Here is a 14607-nt window from a genome sequence, read left to right as displayed (position 1 = left end):
AAGCTATTACAAATTAAGAAAAAGTAAGCAAAGACAGGCAAAGTAGCTGGTACAATGGCTAGGTCACACAAGTAATGGTTTGGGCAAGAGATACATGGGGATGGGAAGAGGAAGGTTTTAGTCTTACACAGCAACTGGTAACAACATACAACCTGCTACCAGCAAGGGCGATGGCTGTTGAGATTAATAATTTAAATATAGCAAACTTTTTATTAACTGGCATCTACGAGACCAGGAGTGTGCTGGTCATCAAATATTCTGGTTGTTCAAGAGGGTCCACATAATCAACGTAAAAACACACACTAATAGAAATATAATGCAGCAGGCATGCACTTTTTTTAAAACAACAGAATAAATCACTTAAATAAAATTTACCAGTGAGAGCCTTCTCACTCGCATCCTCAACTGATTTCAGATTTCATTGAGTGTGAGATAAAACAACAAACCTTGAGACATTTGAGGTATATTTTGTTGGTTTATTGAGAGTGCTAGCAAAAACAAACTTTGCTACACAAAATTGGTTAGGTCTTGAAGGAATAAACTTGCAACGTAACAGGGATAGACGAGTGAGACAGAACTGACCAGATTGCTGTACAGAAAGCCAACATAACTCAATGACTCTTCATGATAGAGGACACTCCAAACTTTTCAGTCAATTTCTTTAAAGTAAGTTATGCAAACAAGGCTTTTTTAGCTTAAATTATTTATTCATATTTTGCACTCAGGATCTTTGAATCCTACAAAGCCCAATTTGATAATGCATAATGAAATTACAATTTAATAAAGAACAAAGGGTTTGACAGAATAAGTACATTTATCAGTAAAAAAAAAGAATAAACTGCATTACTGCTTGAAAAGGCAAAGGATTCCATACCAAGATCCTTAAATAAATTAATTTCACAAACAGGCATACTTCTAAAATATAACACTGAAAATCAGTCTGACTCTAAAGGAAACTGTAAGAGAAGATGGACAAGATGTACAAGCTTAGATAAATAGATTAAGATATTTGCATTAGGTCGTGTCTTCCCCAACCATTACCCTCCTCAAAAAACCTCCCAGTTGGACTTCATTTCTTGAGAAGATGAAATAAGTTAACTGATTATTAAATGAGTATTGCTGAAAGATGACATTTTGTCAAAGCTTTCCTTCATGCACGGATCAGGACAGAAATACCAATTTAAAGGGAAAGCCAATATTTATACTCCACAGTAAAAGAGAGAATCCTCTTCTTTTTCCAGAAATAAACACATTTTCTTAATCATCCAAATTTATCTGCTAAATTTAAAGTATAAAAATTTAAAGAAAATTATTCCTCTACATTATGTAGAACAAAAATAATTAACATTCAACAGAAGTCCATTATTTTTAGTAATACAATTCTTCTGCCAGTCTAAGCTGGATAAATTTAAAGAAAGCAAAAACATTATAATAGCATTTCACAAAAAAAATGACAATGCTTGAAAAAAGTCATTTCTCAATTTAATTAAAAAATGCTATAGAATATTTGATGAAGACTAGATAGAAAAACTTCCAATCTATGTGAGCTAAATGTGAGGGATACTATTATTGAAGAACTTAGTTTAAATTTCCAGTGACAGTATTACCAGATTTGGCTACAAGGTATCGTCTCATCCCTGCCAGAATAATGACCCTGAATTCCACACCAGAATTCCTACTTCAAGGAGTATCATTTCTTGTAAACTTTCCATGACCAACTATCCTGTGATTATTTCAGCACATTGTGTCAAACTTTACTGATAAATTGGAAGCACAAACATTAGAAACTGTATATCTTTTTTATTTAGGACCCTTACCCAACTAGCAAACAGGTTTTTCTTTTGTCTAAGAGCCATAGGAAAGGTTTTCAGTAAACCACCTAATTGTCTTAAACATTTATTTCTCAATTTAGGTTAACGAAATAAAACACAAAAACTAACTTCAACAGCATTGTCTTCCATGCTCGACAGCATTTGTAAACTCTACTGTATTCTAGTTATTTTTCAATGTTACAGATGGCTATATGCTTGTAGCAATATCACTCTGGACTCAAATGACAAATAATGTGCATTCATCCCACAAATATAAGTTACATAATTTAAATTATCAAGTTATTTTTAATTTAAATGCCTGCACCTTTATTTTCCTAATAGTTCATAAAACTATACTTATTTTGGTGGAAGGATGAAATAATACAAAACTAAAGGGTAAAATCACAAATTCTACCTTCTTCTGCACAGCTGTTGAACGACCAATATGACTGCTACATAAATACACTTTGGTTTAATCAATTTCAAAGCAAGTTAACTTGCGGGTTTCTAATTTTATGTGGTGATGTCTTTTGTCATTTAATAAATGTATAACTAAATTAATAAAACATGATCTAATCCTATTTGTTTGGCATATTAACACTTTAAACTTAATAAAAATATTTTCTTTCAAAAAGTCCTTCCAATTTCAAATTAAAATTTTCCATGCGTATGATTAAAAATCTTGATTAAAACATTAATTTTAGTTTGGATATTCAGTTATGGGACCAGTAAATTCAATGGATCCATAAATAAGGTTTATTTGCAGTTAACTTTTACTTCTTCTGCTATTATGTCAAGGATGAACATTATCAAATAGACAGTCTAAATAGTATACAGCTTAAATTTGGGAGATTTTTCAATATATAACTTACATAAGTCAACATAAACAACTAAAATGTTTCAATAGAAAGTTATGCAATCATCCAACTTGAAAACAAAGTTGTTAACCTCCCACCACTTTAGAACAGGCATTCTAATAACATTCCATTAACTCAAAATAGTTGTCCTGCTAGTATATAATATTAAAACTACTTCAGCCATATGAAAGTCCCATAACAGTAGATCACTCCATAGCACTGCAATTCTGAAGTCTGTCAATCTTACATATTTTAACTGTGCAATGTCTTAAAGCACTAGAGTCATAACAGCATGTAATGCTAATAGCTTGTAATAATCACAATAGCATTACAGTACTGGCTGCAAGTAATATTCATCTCTGTATCCCCAGTGCTCTTCATTAGATATGCCAGGCATCTTCATAGTAATTATAAAATTTCTAAGTCCACATGACGCACATCAGGATATTTTTGCTGAAATAAAAATGGTACACATTAATCAGCTAAATGTTGTTTTCTTTTTTAAAAGTACACTTTCAAAAGCTCGTTATTGCTGTCTACATGCTGTCTTGTAGCATCTTCCATCACTCTGATGATCATCAAAAATAGACTAACAGGACAATAATTGGTTGGTTTGGCTTTCTCCAACTTTCTGTGGACAGAGTACACCTCGGCAATTTTCCAGTTTTGGGTAGATGCCAGCATTGCACATATGCCTCTAGAACCTGTTTCACCATTCAGTAAGATCAGGGCTGATTTGATTACTTCACATTCCCACCTGCCCTGATAGTCTTTCTCCCTCCTGCTTGTAAAGAATCTATTTGCCATAAAAATATTCAGAGATACTGTTTCCACTGCCTTCAAGTAGAGAGATTCTAAATCTTATGTTTTAGATGAAAACATCCTTATCTACCTTAAATGGATGATCCCTTATTTTTAAAGTGACCCACTTGTTCTCCCAAGAGGAAACATCCTTTCCATATCCACTCCAGCCGTGTATCAAACCCATCCATTCTAGACGTTAATCCAGTAAACATTCTCTGAACTGCTTCCAATACTTTCACGTCTTTCTTTCAATAAGCAGCCTAATACTGCACACAGTATTCTAGATGTAGTCTCAAAATGCAATGCACAACAGAGCATACTTCTGCATTCAATTTTCCTTGCAATAAATGCCAACATTCTACTAATTTTCATAATTAATTGTACTTTTCACAATTGCACACTATTTTTACAATTCATGAACTGGGATACTACTATCCCTATACATCTTAGAGCTCTGCAAACACTCATCATTTGGACAGTATTTTGCTTTTTGATTTTCCCTGCCAAAGTGGACAATATCACATTTCCTGCATAAAATGCCAAACCTTTGCCTACTCACTTACCCTACTTTGTAGCTTCATGTCCTCTTCACACTCACTTCTCTACCCTCGTGATATTTAGTAAATTTAATAACCATACATGTGGCTCCTTCACCTAAGTCATTTATATAACTGCAAAAAGCTGAGGCTACAAAGTTGATCCCTATAGCATGCTACTAGTTACACTGTGCCAACCAGGAAGTGATTCATTCATGTCAACCAGTTCTTTTTAACGAGTCAATCTTCTATCCATGCTAATAAGCTACCCCCTATACCTTGAGATTTTATTTCTTACAATAACCTTTGTGGCACTGTGTTAAATGCCTTCCAGAAATTTAAGTACAGTACGTCCATTTGTAGCCCTTTATTCAAAGCACATTATTTCCCCAAAGACGGTCAATAAATTGGTGAAATATGACTTTTTCCTTCACAAAGCCATGCTGACTGCAGATTATCCTGAACCCTTCTAAATGCCCTTCTGGTTGCTGCTGACTGCCAATCACAGGGTACTCCACTCACTTGTACATCAAAGTTCTGCTCACTGCCAATCACAAGCTTCCACACTCACCTGTACTGACTAGGAGAAAGGTTCATTCTGGGATACAAGCCTTCAGCATTATTGCTAAAGTTGTCAAACCAATAGTCTTTGCAGTATCTATGCCTTGAACACTTCCTTCGATGTTGCATGAGTGAACCAAATTTGAAGACTGGCATCTGAGATATTCATCTGCTCAGTTCTTCTGGCTGCAGGTGGATACAAATGTTTCAGCAACATCTTTTGCACCTGTGCTGGGTTCACCTATTGAATATGGGGTTATTTATGGACCTTCACCTCTTAATTATTTAATTGTCTACCAATATCTAGGACTGGGTGTGCCAGCATAGTTGATAACAAGATCAAGTTGCACTGTATGCTGTTCTTGCACTTTGTTATGCAAAGAATCTGTGTTGCAGTTTCATCAGGCTGACACCATATTTTTAGGTTAGCTGCTTCTGCATCTTCCTGCAATCTACTTTGAACCAGGTTGATTCTTTGGCTTGATGGTAATGGTAGAGCAATGTAAATGCTGGACTGACGGGATATACATTGCGTTTGAATACAATCCTGCTATTGCTGATAGCCCACAACAAGGCATGCAAATCCAGTCATGAACTGCTAGACCTGTTCTGAATCCATCTCAGGTGAAATGAGGTGAGCACGACTGTCCTTGATTGTAAGGGATTAAAAAGCCCCAGCAAAACTGAAGTCAATGGGAATAAGTAAGAAATCTCTCCACTGGCTGTAGTTATACTTAGCACCAAAGGGCTTGACTGCGGTTGTAGAAAGTTAATAATCCCAGTCCATTTGACATGACTGCAAGAGATCCTCAGGGTAGATATTACTTAACAACTTGTTCACAGAATCCATTAAACACCTCTGCTACAGGTGGGATTTGAAACTAGGTCCTCTGGCACAGAGGTAAGGACACAATTACCATGCCACAACACGAGTCAATTCCTGAGGGAAGGTATTTTCAATCAACCCGTTTGATCATGTTGGGATGCACCTCTGGAGAAGGTGGGACTTGAACCCAGTCTGGCTTAGAGGTAGAGACACTATCAATGCATTATCAGAGCCCAGCTCAGAGTAATGTCCTGCGCCCAACCATCTTCAGGTGTTTCACCAATAATCTTGCTTCTGTCAAAGTCAGAATGTGCACTCAAAAGTATCCCAGTGTCCACAATATTTGTGACTCAGATACTGAAGCATGTCCATATGCAACAAGACAACATTCAAGCTTGGGCGGATTAATGGTGTTACGGCATGGGGTAAACTCTCTTGCTTAATTTAAAACCAGCAACACAGATTTATCCTATACAGTAATCTGCAAACATTCAAGCGGCCAAGAACTAAGTAAAGTACAAATTAGCAACTTTAAGAAATAAAGTTTGACAGAATAATTAACTAACCACTATTTACAATTTCTTTCTAAAACCTCTTACTTTTTCTTCTATAATACAAGTCTGTTAAAACTCCCAATTAAGATTTACAAAACAACACATCTCAAAATCAGGTTCTTGTCTTTGGATCTTCCTGTGTCTTCTTTTCTCCTTGTTAGGAATTTTTGCATTACAGGCTACTGATTGAAAAGGTACTTTTAAGAGATATTCTTTTTTCAAGCAATTTGTTACATGCTAGGACTTGGCAGTTTTCCTCTCAACCTGTTCAAGGTTCCTCCGGTCTTATACTCCACAGCATCAGATTATGTCATTCGCTTTTAAGATTGTCAATATACTCGGGGTACAGTTTAAACTGATTGGCCGAATTTGAATGTTTTTGACTCCAGGCAATGAGCTAATCAAATTGTTTGAGCGAGTGTTACATTGTTACCGTATTAAGAACACTTGGTGCTGTGTCTGGTAGTTCTGCTGCTTTTAATTCTCTGAAAAGGTACACCCACATCTTCATAACAATGTCAAGTAACATTTGTGTCACAAGTGGTATGCAATGCCTATTTCCAAAAACAGAGAATCTAACCCTGTCCCATTGATGTTCAATGGCCTAACATTGCTGAACGCTTCAATATTAACACTCTGGGAGTTACCATTGATTCGAAACTAAACTACACCAACCATATGAATACTACGGCTACAACAGGGGGTGAGTGGCTACATATTCTATTGTGAGTAACTCACCCCCTGACTCCGCAAAATCTGTCCATCATCTTCAAGGTTCAATTCAGACAGGTGATATAACACTCCACTTTCTTGGATCAGTGCCGTTCCAAAACACCCAAAAAACTCAACACCATTCTGCACAAATGCAAGCATGATAGGTACCCCATTCACCACTTCAACATTTACTCTACTGAGACAACGGCAGCAACGTGTACTGCAGTAATTCCTTCAACAGTCTAAGCTTTGGACTTCTACCACTTGAAATGAAGCTTCTTTCCAAGCCCCACACCAGCATGACTCGGAACTATCCCGACATTCCTGCACTGTTGCCAGGCCAAAATCCTTGAACTCCTTTCTCAACAGCGCTGTGGGTGTACTTACACCACATGGACAACAGTGATTCAACGCAGTGGCTTACCACTTCCTTCTGAAGGGGACTTAGGGATGAGCAACAAGTGTTGACCTTGCTGTCATACCCATACCTCAAAAGAATTTTAGCAAAGATAAGCTTCTATTACTTGAAGGAACGAGCTAAGATTTTGATTGAGAGATGCAGGGGATAAGAACTATTTCTTGCAGCAATTGGAAAAGACCTAGAGCCCAAAGCCTACAGAAATACAGATGATCAATAATTTCAAAAGAAAACTGATTGGGCACTGGAGAAATAAAACTGTAGGGTTATGGAGAGGGAGTGGAGCACTGGGACTAATTGGATTGTTTTTCAAGAGCCAGCATGAACTCAGTGGCTTGAATGGTTTTCTTTGACTCAGCAATGGATCGATTTCTTCATTAAGTCCACAAGAATAGCAACTTCTGTTATTTTTCCTTTGTTTCTTGCACTATCACATAGGTGAAAAATTTGGACAAAAAAATTAAGCCCATGTAAATACTTGGTTTAAATAGATCGTACCTTGAGTGCACTCTCTAGCCGGTCAACCTCAGCTCCCAGCGTGTCAATGATATTCTCTCCATGTTTCAACATAAATGCTTCCAAGTCCTCAGGAGTTCTTACCTGCTGAATTTCCTGCAGAGAAAAAAAAGGAAACATTCAAACCCCTATTTGAACTATTACATTAGTTCAAAGAGATCATTTTGCAAAATATCACCACTATCAAACATTGGCAGAATAGTGGACAAAATAACACAAGACAAACATAATTGCTAACATAAGTACAGATTGAATGAAGTTAAGTAATAAGGCGATCACAGTTCTATATAGCAAACAATCAAGCAAAGTTATAAAAATAGTATAACATGACTGAAAAGTGAAGTAAAAAGGAAGTATTAAAGAAAACCCAAGCTGCAACTTTTACAATGCCTACAACATTGGATATATAGTACAGAAACAGGCTATTTAGTTCAACCAATTTATGTAGGTGTTTGTGCTTTAGCTTCTACCTAAAATGCATCTACATGATTTACTTCAACTGCTGCTCATGATATAGAGTTCCACATTCCCACTAAGTTACAAGCACAAAAAAACTGTAGAAACTCACCATCTGAGAAGAAAAACAGTTCATGTTTCAAGTCCAATTGGACTCTTCTTCAGAACTGTCCTGCGGATGTGTCAGATCTGTGTTTCTCCAGCTCTTTTGTGCATTTCTTTCAGATTTCCAGCATCTGCAGTACTTTTGCTTTTATTCACCAAGAGTGGTTTATTCTGAATTTCGTTTTGGATCTCTGTGACTATGTGTTGAAGGCCTTAACGGTTCTTCCCTAACAAGGAAATATGCAGGGTCTGATTTCCAAAAACCTTTCCTCAGCCCTTAGCCTTCATCCTTACTGAAAGGCAGCATGAGCTGGTCAATGCTTTCTTCATGCACATACCTGTCCATTCCTTTGATATCATACTTCTAAAGATAAAGAATCAGCTTGAATGGAAACGAGGAACAGTAGAGAAACAATTCTCTAGTAGAATCAATTTGGTCGTTTAGACTCTAAACATTAACTCTGCTTTCTGTATACAGATGCTGCCAGACTTGAGTTTCTCCAGCAATTTGTTGTTTCAGATTTCCAACATCTGCAATTCTTTGCTTTATTCCTTCATTATTTTAAATTTATCCCATCATTAATTTCATAATTTATCATGCCTTACTGTTGCATTGCACTTGTAAATACAAGCAAATCATATTTAATATTTGTCATTTCTTTATTACTCATTATATTTTTCTTTCTGCACCTCATTAGTCCACCTCCCATTATAAAGCTCTATTTTTCCATGTGCCAATTAACTATTTCACTGTTGTTTCATCTTCCTTGATAATTTAGTTTTGTAGTTACTCTTTCCCTTGCTATTTTTTGATGTCATTGCTAATCTGTCAGTATATCCTCTCTTCAGACTCCTCCACTGACTCTACTTAACATATGCCTCTTTCCTAACCCTCAAAGTAGTGATTTGAGGCTGCTAATTAAGATTCTTAACAGGCATGAAATGTGTTCAAGCATCAGTACTAGGACACCTTTATTCACATCTTTATAAATGATTTAAGAATCAGGAGTCAAAAGTAATATTCAGAAATTTCCAGGTGACATCACATTGGAGGAAGTACTTTATACAGAACTACTAAAATAAACTGACATAATTAGCAACTTCATTATTTTTGATTAAAAATCATAATACCAGCCTAGAGGAAGAGGTTTATCTGGAAGTACAAGCTTTCGGAGTGCTGCACCTTCGTCAGGGATCTAGTGGGGCAGGATCATAGGACAATTTATGGTGAAAGATTGCAGTGTCATAAAACTGATGCAATGTATTGAACACACTTGGATGGCTGTTATGTCTTTAATTACTTAGAATGGATTGTAGGCTTTGCTTCATTAATATGTAAATCCCAGAACCGCTTTCAAGTCACATTCCCAAGATAATTTAAGGTTTTATGTAAAAAAAAGTGACAGCTCAGCTCAGACAACACATTAAAAGGTGTGAGGTTAGAGTCTGTCTGTATCCCAACGTTGGAAGTAGAACTGGCCTGACTCAAAAGTAGGAATTTATAAAATGTCACATGGACAGACAGCCTACAGAGTACATGATATTTAAACAAAATAGAATGTATCTGCAAATGCAAACTGACCCCACAGACTTGTGTGTGTGTGTGTGTGCTCGTACGTGCGGGGAGAGGGGGCACCAAGAGGAAGAAAGAGCGGAGGTGGGCGGAAGGTGAGGGGGCAGGGCAAGGAGGGCGAGCAAGGGGGACCGGGGGATACACACGAGCGAGGGGGTGCGGGAGCGAGGGTGAGCGCGAGAGTGAGTGAGCAAGAGCCAGCGTGCATGAGCGCAAGGGAGAGATCACGCTTGTGAATGAGTGCGTCTAGTGCAGTATGGTCACCTGTGATATGACATAAACCCAAGATTCCAGTTGAGACCACCTTCATTGGTGCTGAACTTGGTTATCAGCCTCTGCTCGGCATTGTTATGCATCCTTTAGTCTGCCTTGGAGGACAGTCACCCGAAGACCCAAATGTCCTTGACCCCTGGAGTATTCCCTAATTGGGAGGGAACATCCCTGTCTGGCAATTGTTGCACAGTGTCCATTCATCCATTGTTGTAGCATCTGCTTGGTCTCGCCAATGTACCATGCCTCAGGATATCCTTGCCTGCAGCCTATGAGATAGGCAACATTACTACCTGCCACACACGTGGTGTATGGTGTCTCCTCACGTGCAATGGTAGTAGCCATGATGACACTGACATCTTGCAGTGGTTGCCATGACAGTAGTATGGTGTTGTGGCTGATGTCCTGAAGGCTGGGCAGTTTTGTGCGAATATTGGTCTGTTTAAAGTTTGCTGGTTGTTTAAAGATGAGAAGTGGAGGCATAGGGAAGATCTTGACAGGGTACTCATCCTCATCAATAATGTGTTGCACACTGCAAAGAACATGGTGCAGTTTCGCCACTCCCAGGAAGTACTGGCAATGAAGTGTACCCTATCGGTCGCATCCCACCTGTCTCCTGAGGTGGTGCCTCCTGAGGAGGTGTCTCCCTCACGTGCACACACAAACACACAAGTCAGTCTATGGAGTGAATTTGCATTTGCAGATATATTCTATTTTATTCAAAAACACAATCTGTAGGCAGTCAGTGCATGTGACATTTTATAAATTCCTACTCTGGGAATAGAACTGGTCTGACTCAAGGTTGGAATATAGACAGACTCTAACTTCATGCCTTTAATGCATTGGCTGAGTTGAGATATCATTTTTCTTCCATAAAACCGAAGTTATCTCAGGAATGTGACTTGGAAGTAGTTCTGTGATTTACGTATTAATGAATCAAAACCTGCAACCCATTCTAAGTGATTAAAGACTAAACTGCAATTTAGGTTTGTTCAATACATCGCATTAGTTATAAGACACTGATCTTTTCCTACAAATTCTAGCTACATGACGAAGGAGCAGAGCTCTGAAAGCTTGTACTTCCAGATAACCCTGTTGGACTATAACCTGGTGTTGAGAGATTTCTAAATGTTGTCCACCCCAGTCTAATACTAGCACCTCCACATTAATGTTTAACGTATATACTTGTATATAGGTCGATCTCATGTATAAGTAAACCCCTTATTTTTGGCCAATTTTTGTAATTTCCATATATCTTGTGTATTAGTAGACCCTAGTTCCTCACAATTACAGATCAACATTTATGAGTCATCATGCCTGCCCATTCTGCTCTGCTCCTGCTTTCCAGTCTGCTGGTCATACCGCTCCGTTCAATGTCTTCCAGCCGTCACACACTGATCCAGGTTTTCAGAATTACTGTAACGGTACAGTGCTGCCACCGTATTCACAGAGTCGGTTTCCGCAGTTTACCATGGCCCGAACATACTACAGGGAATGTTCCAGAACCAGGGGCTGCCAGGAAGGTAAAACTTCCTATCAGTGGTTTCGGGCTTCTGCGGTAGATCTTGGATCCTTGCATGTGGGGGAAGGACTACTGTACCATTCTACTGTAGCATGCAGAACAGAGACAGTTATTTTGTTGATAAATATTCAACAATGTCCATAATTTTTTTTCCTTTTACTGTTTATTATTTTATGTAGAGATCTGGCTCTTGGTAGTCCATTTTTTGACTCATGCCAAGCATGAATTTCAACCCCTTGAAAACAATACCTTGTGTATTAGTTGACCCCCTAACTTCAGCTTTAAAAGTCTGCATAATTCGACCTATACACAAGTGTATACTTTAAGTATGAAGTATATTTTACTATGCATATTAAGGCAGTCAGATATTCCTTAGAAAATTGATGTTTAAATGTATTGGAGGAACAGAAGAAACCGAAGGTACAGATAAAAAGGTGTAAAAATGTTGTAGTTATAGGAGGACAAGTTCCTTGTGCCTGAAATTCATTGTAAATGCATTCAATGTTTTAAAGCATCAATTAAAGGAGCATGCTTAGTGTTTGATTTAATATTGTGCAATGAAACATGGTTAATTATAAATCTTACAGTAAAATATCACTTGTAGAAGAGTAAATATAATATTAGCATTTTTCCATTAGGTTTGAGAATTATTTGTTTAATTTGTTTAATTCTGAAAATATAAAGAGCTGGCTAAAGTAGACTAAGAAATTGAGAAAGATAGTGGCAGGTAAGCAATGGCAAACAATTAAGAAATATTTCACCATTTGCAATGAATATACATCATCTGAGGACAAAACCCTCACTGAAAAATACACTACTATGATTAAAACTTAAGAATGATACCGGGTTAAAGGAGCTTAGTGTTTCGGAGAAGATGTTGAGCATCAAAAGGGTTAGAAGCATCAAGAAATAGGTAAAGAGAGGGAAAACAGAATGACAGTAAGTCAGCAAAATATGTAAAACAAACTAAGACCTTATAATCTTAGAGACAGCAAAAATTATGGGCTAGGTTAAAGAAATGGCAGAGGCATTAAATGTCTTTCATTTTTCATTGATCCTCACTGTTTTCAACGAGATTAAGGAATTTAATATTGATGAAGAAATTCTACAGGATAAATTAACGGGATGAAAAGCTGGCAAATCCTCTGGACTGGGGCCTACAAAAGATATTTTTAAAAGATATGGTTGAAAAATGGTGATGGTTTGATCTTCCAAAGTTCCTTGGATTCTAGAATGATCTCTGTCAATGAAAATATTTTTTTTAAATCCCTGCTGTTTAGGAAAGGAGGAAAACAGAACACAGCGAATTACAGGCCACAAACATTCAGCATGGTGTGACTATAATTTCCATCAGGTGTGTTTGATACAAACTAAAACCTCATCCCTTCCTCGTCTTTAAACTTGAGCAGATTTCGCATCGTGTGTGATAAGAACATCAGAAATAGGAGCAGTCCCATTAAGCCTGTTCTGCCTTTCAATAAGATTATGGTTGATCTTTCAGTGGACTAAGCTCCACTTACCTGCCCACTCACCATAACCCTCACATCCTTTACAGTTCAAAAATCTATCTTTGCCTTAAAAATATTCAGTGAGGTAGCCACAACTGCTTCAATGGGCAGGGAATTCCACATATTGACAAGTTCCTCCTCAACTTAGTCCTAAATCTGCTCCACCTTATTTTGAGGCAGTACCCACTAATTCTACTTTCAGCCATCAGTGGAAACAACCTCCCTGCTTCGAACTTATCTATTCACTTCATAATTTTATAGGTTTCCATAAGATCACCCCTGCCCGCCACACGCCCCCCCAAAGCGATATCAGAACAAGTCTATGTAATTGATTATTTTAATATATCACATACATTTAAGACAACGTCAATGTCTTGCTTCTCCAGGTAAGATCTTGTCACTATTCTTCCATCAAAATCGATCTCTGCTTTAAATCTTACTGTGCTCAGACCCATGTCAGTAGCCTTTACGTCATGCACAGCCCTGATGAAAATACAAGACTATTTTAAATATTAATCACACTTATTCTTTAAAATAAATGGCAAGAAGAATCAAAAGAATAGACATGATACTGCAGTTAACCATGCAAGAGAAGCAAAACATTAGATCAGAGCATCAACAAACATTTGTTTTGAATCTTTCAGAGTTAATGTTAGGTGAGAGTTGCATAGTTGAGACATAGACCAAAGACTGAGGCAGCTCCTCACCGTAAAAGGCAACACTAGTTGTTTGAATATCCAAAATTTATCACAAACAAAGTGGATCCAACAGAACAAAGAATATGGAAAGCCCACACTAAAATAGCTCTATTTTAATAGGTATTTTCAGTATCTTCTGCATGTCTTGACAGTGTATGATTAGATTTACACTCATTTATAATATGTTAATTGTCAAAACTACTTTTGGCCTAAACATTGCTGCAATAATTTGTTAAAATTTACTCCATTAAAGTTGAAGATGCTAGCTGTACTTCAAATACAGACAAGCAGACATTATGAAAAAGTTTTAAGAAAGTGTGACTCAGGCACAGGTAAACCATAATCAGACAAAACAATGAAGAAGGTTGGAGGGCTTCCAGTTCCTGTAAACTATATAAATATTTAAAATGTAGAAAATCAAGAACAAAGCTAAAAAAAAATCAATTAACAAATTGTTTTGAAACATTTTTAGAGCACAAAAAGAATGCTGTAACAATGGAACATTTGTCTGCAGCTCAAATGCGTCCTCAGTGATTTTGCCATACAGAGAAATACAGTTACTATTTGGGAAGATGCAATTCAGCTTCATTGCATGTCAATGTCCAAACCATAAGGGATCAAGTAGCAATGCATTTCTTGTATCAAAGTTTTCATATTACTTCCATTTCATGATAAACAATTGCCGCACCACATAGAATAAATGATAACTGTTAAGATGGTTAAATGGTTCTTCAAAAGCTACTGTCAGAATTAAAAACGGAAGTTTAATTAAGGGGCGCAGTTCCCCACTACCTGACATAAATAACATGTCTGGCAGAATTTGACTATATTTTCATTGCCACCTGGCTCAAAAATTGGCCTGTGTTCATCTAATACTT

General features: G+C 37.2%; 1 protein-coding gene across 4 annotated transcripts in view; it reads right to left on the bottom strand.

Moving 5' to 3' along the window:
• Positions 1-446: 446 nt before the first annotated feature.
• slc30a9 (solute carrier family 30 member 9) overlaps positions 447-14607 on the bottom strand; it is a 130088-nt gene continuing 115927 nt past the window's right edge. For all 4 annotated transcript variants that reach the window (XM_072568228.1, XM_072568218.1, XM_072568210.1 and 1 more), the window contains 3 exons: positions 13385-13514; positions 7580-7693; positions 447-3121 (listed from right to left, as the gene is read on the bottom strand). In XM_072568228.1, the coding sequence (XP_072424329.1) occupies positions 3077-3121; positions 7580-7693; positions 13385-13514 (289 nt within the window). In that variant the 3' untranslated portion in view covers positions 447-3076. The remainder of the gene's footprint in view (positions 3122-7579; positions 7694-13384; positions 13515-14607) is intronic.

Source organism: Chiloscyllium punctatum, chromosome 1, assembly GCF_047496795.1.
Source record: "Chiloscyllium punctatum isolate Juve2018m chromosome 1, sChiPun1.3, whole genome shotgun sequence".
NCBI lineage: Eukaryota > Metazoa > Chordata > Chondrichthyes > Orectolobiformes > Hemiscylliidae > Chiloscyllium > Chiloscyllium punctatum.
The sequence above is the reverse complement of the archived record's forward strand: the minus strand, read 5'-3'. Positions and strand labels throughout refer to the sequence as shown.